Source organism: Myotis davidii, unplaced genomic scaffold, assembly GCF_000327345.1.
Source record: "Myotis davidii unplaced genomic scaffold, ASM32734v1 scaffold1757, whole genome shotgun sequence".
Lineage (NCBI taxonomy): Eukaryota > Metazoa > Chordata > Mammalia > Chiroptera > Vespertilionidae > Myotis > Myotis davidii.
This window is the reverse complement of record NW_006288116.1, coordinates 120,614-131,974: the sequence shown is the minus strand read 5'-3', so window position 1 is coordinate 131,974 and position 11,361 is coordinate 120,614. Positions and strand designations below refer to the sequence as shown.

Below are 11,361 nucleotides of genomic sequence, written 5' to 3'. Positions count from 1 at the left end.
GCCATTCTGACAGGTATGAAGTGACATCTCATTGTGGTTTTGATTTGCATTCCCCTAATGATTAGTGATATTGAGCATATTTCATGTGTCTATTGGCTGTCCCTATGTCTTCTTTGGAGAAATGTCCATCTAGATCCTCAGCCCATTTTTTAATAAGGGGTGTGTGTGTGTGTGTGTGTGTGTGTGTGTGTGTGAGTGTGTGTGTGTTTGATGTTGATTTGTATGAGCTGTATGAGTTCTTTATATGTTTTTAATATTAAACTTTTATTAGATATATTATTTGCAAATATCTTCTATTCAGTAGGTTGCATTTCATTTTGTTGATTGTTTCCGTTACTGTGCAAAAGATTTTTAATTTGATGTAGTTCCATTTGTTTATTTTTGCTATTGTTGCTTTTGCCTGAGGAAACATATCAAAAAAAAAATACATGGCTAAGACTGATATCAAAGAGTTTACTGCTCATATTTTTTTCCTATAAGTTTTATGGTTTCATTTGCTACATATAAGTCTTGAATCCATTTTGAATTTATTTTTGTATATGGTGTAAAAATCTCATCTATTTTTTTGCATGTATCTGTTCAGTTTTCTCAATACCACTTACTGAAGAGACTTTTCTTTCAATTCTTTAAAATTGTCAAGCATTTGGCTTATCTATTTAAGTAAGTTAATTTTTCATCAACATTATATAGCAATGTATTCAAACTCGATTTTATCAGAGAAAATTCTATCAACATCTTTAGTGCAAAATACAAGCATGGTCGCTTTCTTAAAAAGGAAAAAATGTATATTTACATAGTTCAGACATACTTAGAGTTATTAACTGTAAAATTATGGATTCTCACAGCCCTGAGGACAGTTTGAAATAGAAAAGAAAATTGAAACTCTTTTTCACTAACATTATGCAATTTCTGAGAAATCAGGTCAAATACACCCAGTAGGCAAAACTCAGGACATGAACTGCCCAGTCAGTGAGCTTGCCTCCTGGTCTTTCAGTTTCCTTTAGTGAAGTTGGGAAACCAACTTCTAATCCTCTGCTGTCTCTGTGTGTGAGGGGGAGGGGACTGTAAAGAAAACTAAAATCCCCAGGATTTCTTCAGGAAGAAGTTTACCAGAAACCAGCACAGCCAAACTGAGAGACAGAGTTAGGACTCACCACAATCTCGTGAAGCAGCTTTGTTACCAGCTCTAAAAGATACCTGCTGTTGATTTTATAGTCAAGGTAAGATTGGGTTCAGGGTGGTAAAAGGGAGGTTTTAAAAACATTTTATCCAGGACAGGTGTGGGATATCAGACTTAATTAAAAACAAAACTGAGGTGCCGTCAGACAGGAAGCAGCATTCATTAAGTGCCAGCTACATTTGCTTACTGCTGAGCTACACAGAAGCATGTGTAGAGACTAACCGGAGTTTGAAATGTCTTAACACTGTTTTTCTTCCTTTGCCAATTTATGACTTATGGGGATCATAATTGCCACTTCAGTTATCTTAATCTTTGATAAACCCTGATTAAGTTAGTTCAAACGTCATCCTGAAAATTTCAACAGCTGTAACTATTATTTTTGTGAGAAAGAGCAATGAATGATATGCAATGTAAATAGCTGGCTTACATCGTTAAGGCCAAAAAAAGTTAAAAGCTAAAATGAATAATAAAGAGCTTTCATGAAAACAACTATATATTTTTAGTCATAGTCTTGTACATTGTTTGAAGGTAGATTTCTTCCTTTAGAAATAGCATGAATCAATTAGTTTTGATTTCTTGGCACCCACTCTTTACTTAAGGCCCTTTATGTTTGATTGTTTCTACTAGTCTAATGCCTCTGTTATTACTATCACTTGCTTCAACAGTTGGCCCAACTTGACCCTCATTACAGCCTGGTAATTTTGTTTACTCCTCAGAACTCTCTCCTCCTTTGAATTTCTTATCACAAGCTCCATGCATCTCTTTCTTGTTCAGTTCCCATTTGTCTCCTTGATAAGAGCCTCTTTCTCTTCCTCCAAATTCAAACCAAGGAACAACACAAATCAAAGTGAAAGCAAACGATTTTAAAAATAACACAACTAGAATTTTATGGCTGAAGATAGCAATATTTTCTTCTAGAAACCCCATCACTAGCACTTCTGAGCCTTCAAAAAAGATTTCTTGGCATTTTCCTTCTTTACAGATTTCTTTTTATGTTCCTACAGATCTGGCTCTGTATCTCTCTCTCTCTCTCTCTCTCTCTCTCTCTCTCTCTCTCTCTCTCTCTCTCAAGCTAGCAGTACTGTTGTATCGCAAATCAGCGAGCTGGACAAGATGCTTAATGAGCCAATTAGGAGTTGTCTTTATTGTGCGCGGGTTCAGAGCAGATTACCTCTGTCAAATTCTGAACACCACATACAGGAAGTCTCCCATATTTATACTCTTCCAGCCTCTTTGTTTGCAGATATTACAAAGGGCTCTGTGTGAGTTATTGTTATAGACAGTTGTAACATTGAATACATTATGAGTTTGCACTTGGCATAAGAATATGGGAATTATCTATTACATTGGATGGCTAGCTTGCAAGGTCAGATAGTTGAGTTTATCTTTTTTTATTATTTGAACTAAAAACAAAGTCATTTTATAGAATAACAGACTGTCTTAAAGTGACAGAGTTTATAATGACAGAGTTTGCAGGACTAGGGACTGTCTAACAAAAGCAGAGAGTTTCAAACAGTAGTTTCATACAGGACAGCAGTTTCTATGCTTCAGTACTCCTGATATAAATAGACATTAATTAACTTATTTACTTCTATTATTTTGAAAACAGACTTAGAGTGTTGAGTGAAATGAGATATCATTCAGATATCCAGTTGCAAGGCTAGGATTGGAAATCAGGTGTGACTTACTTTAAAGCCAAAATAAGTGTGTGTGTGTGTGTGTGTGTGCATATGTGTGTGAAACGTATTCTTACATTGTTTTCATTGATGAAAGTTAATGGGCCTCTAACAGTGGTAGGGAGAATGCATCACAGGCTAAGTTATAAAAGGCAGAGCAATAGGTAAGTATAGGACTTGAACACATTTAATTTGTAAAGATTTTGGAAACTGGGCTTTCCTAAAAGTGTTAAAAATGTTAACCAGATAACAATTGGGAACAATCTATAAAACACTTTTATTAATATAGATATACAGATCTAATGTTATTCATTGGGAGGTCTGAGAATTCAGACAAATTAGTTCTCTCTCCCATTAGTGACCACATCCTGAAATGCAGTATCTTGTCAGCCCCCATTATCCGCAAATAGATTTAGATTGTGTACCTTCTGCTTTCCTAGCTAATTGTTGTAGATCATCACTGCCAGTCCCCCTATTTTTCTAATCTAAAAATATTATGACCCCTGCTATATACAAATCACACAAACAGAACTCCACAAGATAATTTTCTAATATTGCATGGGAAGTGAACTAGAAAGGAATGAAACTTGGCATTTGAATCTGTAAAATCACATGGAACCCGCTCTTTCTGGACCTGGCTTGAACTAGGCCTTTTCTGATTCCCTGGTGCTATGTTATTTGCAATTATCTGCTCCCAAGCAGGTCTGTTTTTATCTATCCATACCTGGATGATCTCCAGGGCACTGGCTATAAGGAAGTGGGGAGAAGGTATATTTATAATTTTTCAAAAGCAGTTTTCATAGTCAACTAATAAGGAAATCCAGATGTGCTCATTATAAGATTTCAGTGAAAGAAAAAGTCAAGCAGATGGTGGATTTTTAGCTTCTGTAATAAATAATCTAATTTAATAAAAGAGAAACATGCAAACTGACCGCACCTCCTCTATGCCCAAGCCACGCCCACCAGCCAATCAGAGCGACTATATGCAAATTAACCCAACCAAGATGGTGGCCGGCAGCCACGAAGCTGGAGCAAGCAGGAGGCTTGGTTGCCCCCATGATGGAGGAAGCCAAGCTTCCTGCCTGCCCTGGCTGGCTGCGGCCTCTGCTCAAGGCAACAAAGTTTCCATTATAGAAGATAAATAAATCTAAGATACCTGCTTCCAGCCAGCCTCCACTGGGAGCTTGGGTTGCTTGGGGCCGTGGCCAACCTGCAAACAGCCATCAGCCCCTCACCTAGGCTGGCCAGGCACCCCAGTGGTGACCCCCACTCTGAAGGAGTTGTGGCCAACCTGTAAACAGCCATTAGCACCTCACCCAGGCTGGCCAGGCACCCCAGGGGGACCCCCACCCTGATCCGGGACACCTTTCAGGGCAAACCAGCCAGTCCCCATCCATGCACCAGGCCTCTATCCTATATAATAAAAGGGTAATATGCAAATTGACCCTAACGGCAGAATGACTGAGAATGACTGGTCACTAGGACACACACTGACCACCAGGGGACAGACGCTCAATGCAGGAGCTGCCCTCTGGTGGTCAGTGTGCTCCCACAGGGTGAGTTCTGCTCAGCCACAAGCGAGGCTGACAGCTGCCAGTACAGCGGTGATGGTGGGAGCCTCTCCCACCTCCTTAGCAGCATTAAGGATGTCCAACTGCAGCTTAGGCCTGCTCCCCACTGGCAAGTGGACATCTACCGAGGGATCCCGGGCTTCCAGAGGGATGTCTGACTGCCAGCTTAGGCCCAATTCCCTGGGGAGTGGGCCTAAGCCAGCAGGTGGTCATCCCCTGAGGGGTCCCAGACTGCGAGAGGGCACAGGCTGGGCTGAGGGACCCCCCCCCCGCCGAGTGCACTAATTTTTGTGCACCAGGCCTCTAGTCTATACTTATAATGGAATAATATGCAAATTGGTCAGGACGCCGACACGTAACAACTGATAAGCAGGCTGTGTCCCCACCCCTGTGCCAGCCCAGAGAGATGAGACTAGTATCTCCGACCACAGCAATGGGCCCTAGTCTGTGAGGCTCGCATCCATGTCCCTGCCCCAGCCTGGGCACATGAGGCTCACATCCCCAACCCCACCATAAGGCCGTGGGATGCGAGACTCATGTCCTCAACCCTGGCAATGAGCCCAGGGATGTGAGTCTCGCATCTCTGCCTCTCTGCGCAGGCCCGGAAACATGAGGCTTGCGTTCCTACCCTCTCTAATTAATTCCCTTTTAATGTTTACAAATTTCATGCACTGGACCACTAGTCACTTATAAAATGAAAGAAAATTGTCCTTTATGATAAGGCAAAGCAGAAGAGAAAGTTTTGCTTAAATCTCAGCTAGCTTAAACATGTTTTATCAGGTTGTAGGAATTGATGCCCCCAAATAAATGATTAAGTATTATTTTTAAAAGTCTTGTCATCCATAGCTGGTTTGGCTCAATGGATAGGTCCCAGGTTTGATTCTAGTCAAGGGCACATGCCCGGGTTGCAGGCTCGATCCCCAGTAATGCGCGTGTAGGAGGCAGCTGATCAATGATTGTCTCTCATCATTGATGTTTCTATCTCTCTCTCCTTCTCCCTTCCTCTCTGAAATCAATAAAAATATATTTAAAAGAAAAATTTTTTCAGTTGAGCATTGACTTATGAACCAGGAGAGCATGGTTTGATTCCCGGTCAGGGTACATGACTGAGTTTCGGGCTCAATACCCAGAGGGTGTGCAGGAGGAAGCCAATCATTGATTCTCTCATCATTGACATTTTGCTCTCTTTCTCCCTCTCCCTTCCTCTCTGAAATAAATAGAAATATATTTTTTAAAAAAGTATTTTCACTCATTTTCTCATTCATAAAATGATCATACCTTAAATGTTTTGATTGAAAAAGGCACACCAATAGCTATATAAAAATTATTTTAAACAACTATGATTTGTTCAAGAATGCTATGTAATGACCTGCCAGGATTTATAATACACTTTGTCTAGATATACCTCTACATTACAGAATAGCAAGTTTAGATGGGGTAAAGGCAAGAAGTATAATATAATAAATAGTGCTCATAAAGATTCCATTTGGGGATTCAGGGAGGTAAAAACTAAGAAATGTAAGCAAGCCAAAAACCAGCGGAGGAGAGTCAGATTCAAACTAGCAATAGATGAGATTCAGGGAACGGTTTTCCATGAGCCCATAAATATTTAAGAAGCAGTGGAGTACCCTATAGTAGACCTCTGGTGGACTTAGGATTTATTTTCCTATGACCTGTTTTGCTATTAAAAATAATAATAATAATCCTATATAATGAAAGGGTAATATGCAAATTGACCCTAACAGCAGAACAACTGGGACTGACTGGTCACTATGACACACACTGACCACCAGGGGGCAGACGCTCAATGCAGGAGTTGCCTTCTGGTGGTCAGTGCGCTCCCACACAGGAAGCTCTGCTCAGCCACAAGCCAGGCTGATGGCTGCCAGGACAGCGGTGGTGGTGGGAACCTCTCCTGCCTCCTCAGCAGTGCTAAGGATGTCCAACTGCAGCTTAGGCCTGCTCCCCACTGGCAAGTGGACATCTACCAAGGGCTCCCAGGCTGCCAGATGGATCTCTGACTGCCAGCTTATACCTGCTCCCCCAGGGAGTGGGCCTAAGCCAGCAGTTGGACAGCTCCTGAGGGGTCCCAGACAGATAGAGGGCACAGGCTGGGCTGAGGGACCCCCCTGAGTGCACAAATTTTTGTGCACCAGGCCTCTAGTAATAATAATAATAATCTACACTAATAAAAGAGAAAGATGCAAATTGACTGTACCTTCACGACACCCACCAGCCAATCTGGAGTGAGTATGCAAATTAACCCAACAAAGATGGCAGGTTAATTTGTATTCATAGGCACCAAGTGGCCAGGGGCAGGGTGGGGCGGGACACAGGCGTTCCACACCACCCAGCCGCTCCAGGCCTCTGGGCAGTGTGGGAAGGCGGAAAGTTGGCTCCGGGCCAGAGCGAAGGCAGTGCCTGCAGCCAGGGGAAGGAAGGCCCATTCTTGCACAAATTTTCATGCATCGGGCCTCTAGTAATAATAATAATTTCTTTAGAAACTTAGGCCATGCTGGGGAATAGAATGTCCCCAGGTTTAGGAAGCAAAATGACTTTCTCTGCTTAGAGACTGGAAGTTCTAATCCACCCCATCTATTCCCTTGCAGACAAGGTCACACCCTGGACATGGCCTCAGAGATCCACATGCCAGAACCAGTGTGCCTCATTGAGAACATCGAAGGGAAACTGGTAGTTAATCAGAAAGCTTTGGAGATCCTTTCTGCCTTCACCCAGCCCCTTGTCGTGGTGGCTATTGTGGGCCTCTACCGCACTGGCAAATCCTACCTGATGAACAAACTGGCTGGGAAGAATGATGGTGAGTGACACCAGCTAAGCTCTGCCGGGTCTTTTTTTTCACCCACACTCCCAGCATGTGCACAGAATATGAGGAGAGAAAGTTAGAGATGGACAGGAATATTGAAAAGGTAATGTCTGGGCCATAGCTGGCTAATTATCTTCTTGAAGGTAAAGGACAGAGGTCTGTTTCTGAAATATCACCTCTTTTTCTTTTTACTTAATAGCTCTTTGTAAAAAGAAAAATGTTTTCTAATCATAAAGAGGAAGACATCAATAAAAGAACATATATAAAATTATAAACTATTAAAATTTTAGTAGCATAATATTCTTGTTTTAAAAAATCATCAAGTTTTCAACCTGTGGTACCTGATACTCTTATTTTCCCATCTCTCTATTGCAGTTCAGATCAATAATGGTTATTCTTTGCTCCATCTCCACATCTTGCTCTCCTTAAGCCCTAGCTCATTTGTCAAGAACATCTCTAATTTCCAGATCCCTCATCTATTACAACCTCTCTACTCCACTGCAGGCTTCTCTGTTGGATCCACGGTGCAGTCTCACACCAAGGGGATCTGGATGTGGTGTGTGCCTCATCCAGAGGAGCCAAACCACACCCTGGTTCTGCTGGACACCGAGGGACTGGGAGATGTAGAGAAGGTGAGGAACAAGGATTCCTTTTTGATCAGCCTTCTCATCTCTGAACATTCTTTACAGAATTTTTTTTTTTTGGTACTTCCACTTGAACAGAGTATATCTTTATTTCCTTTTCTATATTTAATAGTCAATGTTTGGAAACCTGAAGTGAGAAAAATATTTCTAAGCCAAAGTCATGATGGAGAGACTCCATTAATGTGGGGCTAAGGCCATTAACCAAAATGCAGAAAGATGGTGCAAATAAAATCACTCTCCCAAGTCTGATCCTGCAGAGAATAGTGATTAGTACTCAGCTCTGGCTCAGAGTTCAAATTGGGACTTTGGACCTGTGGCTCTCTGTCTCTGACAAGAGTAAATGTCTTTATTTTTTCAGGTTTCCACTCCTATTTGTTTCTTTTTTTAAATTTCTTTATTGATTAAGGTATTACATATGTGTCCTCATCCCCCTGTTACCCCCCAAGTCCCCACTCTCATGCCCTCACCCCCCTGTTGTCTGTATCCATTGGTTAGGCTTATATGCATGCATACAAGTCCTTTGGTTGATCTTTCCCCCTTACCCCCACCCTCCCCTACCTTCCCTCTGAGGTTTGGCGGTCTGATCGATGCTTCTCTGTCTCTGGATCTGTTTTTGTTCATCAGTTTATGTTGTTCCTTATATTCCATAAGTGAGTGAGATCATGTGATATTTATCTTTCTCTGACTGGCTTATTTTGCTTATCAAAATGCTCTCCAGTTCCATCCATGCTGTTGCAAATGATAAGAATTCCTTCTTTTTCACCTCAGCGTAGTATTCCATTATGTAGATGTACCACAGGTTTTTAATCCACTCATTTGCTGATGGGCACTTAGACTGTTTCCAAATCTTTAAATCTTTGATTTTCCTTTGGTCTTACCCACCTTATCATTTGAACATACACGAGCATTTCCCACTCTTTGCTGGTAAGTGTTTATTTAACAACCAGCCTCCTGGGGTAGGGAAGTTAAAAAAGCCTTGACTTGTAGTACTTGCCAATAATCTAAATGCGCCCCTCCCCACCCCTGGCCCCCTCATAGCTGAGTCCAAGTTCCCAAAGTGAAGTCAGGAAACCCAGGGTTTGGAATTTCACAGTCAGCTCCTGTGGGCTGGTGTAAGCTGACTCCAGCACACAACTGGATCTTTCCCTTGAACTTCCCTGTTGTTTAGTTCTTGTTTTGCTTTTGATTTTGATTTACTACGAATTCGTATGGTCAATCTCAATTTGTGCTTTAGTTTCCTCATTGGTAACATGGAGATAGTTATAAATTTATCCTACAGCGTTGTTTTGAGTACTAGATAAGATAATGTAGTCTACCTTGTGTATAATAAGTGCTCAGACCACACTATCCCAGGCAGAATGCTTGATTTCAACATCAGTTTGGAAGCTTGCCAGAGGGTGTCTGCGGAAGGGCCATGCAGCAGAACTCCAGACCCACAGAGGGGTCTGAGCAGATCACCCAGCAGTCAATCTGAGGGTCGGATTATTTTCTGAAAGAACTTTCAGAAGAGAGCAGGTTGGGGGCCAGACAGTGTGCCCTAGGAAAGAGGCGCCACCCTCCCCACCTTCCACAAAAAGGAGGCGACCCTTCCCCCACTTTTGGAAGGGCTCTGCGCTGGAAATCTGCCCCGGGGTCTGGACATCTGGCCTGGTGGAAGCCTAGGCAGATTCCCCTCCTTGTGAGAGCCAGCCTTGCTGAAAGGTTAGAGAGCCAAGAGAGGGCTGGGGTTTGTTGTTGTTTGTTTGTTTTTATCCCCTCCTGCTTGAGGTGGCCATAAGGGGGTGCTAGTGACCCAGGCAGAGCTGAGGCATTAGGAGGAGAAGAGTGCTGCCTTATCCCTTCTGTACGCTAAGAGCATGGCGCCCGAAGGCCAGTCTGTTTAAATAATCCGAACCAGGACCACTCCCCACAGAGTCCAGTTCCCTGGAGGAAGGGAGAGCAGTCCTGGAGCTGCCTCAGCCCCTGGGTTAGGGAGGCCCTGTCCACTGATTACTTGGGGGATCTGCCCTGCAGGGCTTCAGTCAGGTTGCCCAGGGCCAGACAGGGACAGTAGAGTGACTCACCAGAGAACTGCCATGAAGGCCAGAGGCCACACACCAAATGGCCAGATTCAACAGCATTGCAGCAAAATCCAGCAAACTCCGCAAACACCAAATGCAAAAGTTTTTTTGTTTTGGTGGGCTTTGGTTTTTTTTCTCTTTTTTCTCTCTTTTTTTCATATTCTCTCATTGCTATATTTCATTTGAGTCTATTTTGTCTCTTTCTCTTTACTTTTATAAAATTTTTAATTAAAATTTTTTTCTTTCTCTTTTCTCTCCCTAGTTTTCTTTTCCTATTATATATTTTATTTTATTAATTATTATTACTTTTTAGGTTATTATTATTTTATTTCTTTTTTTTACCTTTTATTTTTCATAGTTATCCTATTTCTGGTCTCTTCCTTCTTTGCTTTCATATTCTCTTTTTTTTTTCTCTCTCTCTTTTAATTCTTTTGGTCTTGTGTCTTCTAGTATTCTTTCATGCAGGGGTGTTTTTTGTTTGTTTTTTGAGTCTTTTTGATATGGTTGTTTTTATAGTTGTGGTTGTTTTTAAAAAATATGAAAATATGTTGTTTTGGGTTTGGTCTGTTTTTGCCTTGTTTTGTTCTGTCAGCACCTTTTTAACAGTTGGCACGCTTGGTCAGGGTTGAGACTCAGTGTCAATAAACCTGAGGGCTGAGCCCACCTACAAATGGGACAACAGCAATCAAGACCCAAATTCAACAGAAGAGCCCACATAACCCATACCACTGTCATTCTTAGAGCACCTAGCTCAGAAGATCAAGGAAACTGCATGACTGAGGCCCACAGGACACCTACTACATAAGGCCACCATCCAAGACTCGGAGTCATAGTATACCTACCTAAAAGAGCAATCTTGAGAAAGAAGAACAAAGTTGGAGGGATCACAATACTGGATATCAAACTATACTACAAAGCCACTGTAATCAAAACAGTCTGGTACTGGTACAAGGACAGACAAATAGATCAATAGAACAGAACAGAGAGCCCAGAAATAAACATGCACCATTATGGTCAATTAAGTTGTTTTTTCTTTTTAATCCTCATCTGAGGATATCTTTTTCCATTGCTTTTCAGAGACAGTGGAAGGGAGGCAGGAGAGGCAGAGAGAGAGAGACAGGGACAGATAAACATTGATGTGAAAGTAACACATCCACTGGTTGCCTACCACACGAGCTCGAGCGGGGGTAGGGAGCAAACCCACAACCAAGGTATGTGCCCTTAACTGGGAATCGAACCTGAGACCCTTCAGTCCTGGGGCCAATGCTTTAATCACTGAGCACACCGTCCAGGGCTGGTCAATTAATTTTTGAAAGGAGGCAAGAACATGCAATGGAGTAAAGACAGTATCTTCAATAAATGGTGTTGGGAAAATTGGACAGATACGTGAAAAAATATGAAACTAG

At 42.1% G+C, this 11,361-nt stretch overlaps 1 protein-coding gene across 1 annotated transcript in view; it reads left to right on the top strand.

Moving 5' to 3' along the window:
* The first annotated feature begins 1,016 nt into the window (after positions 1 to 1,016).
* GBP5 (guanylate binding protein 5) overlaps positions 1,017 to 11,361 on the top strand; it is a 22,305-nt gene continuing 11,960 nt past the window's right edge. The window contains exons 1-3 of the mRNA XM_006759896.2: positions 1,017 to 1,220; positions 7,037 to 7,245; positions 7,756 to 7,883. Of these exons, the coding sequence (XP_006759959.1) occupies positions 7,056 to 7,245; positions 7,756 to 7,883 (318 nt within the window). The 5' untranslated portion in view covers positions 1,017 to 1,220; positions 7,037 to 7,055. The remainder of the gene's footprint in view (positions 1,221 to 7,036; positions 7,246 to 7,755; positions 7,884 to 11,361) is intronic.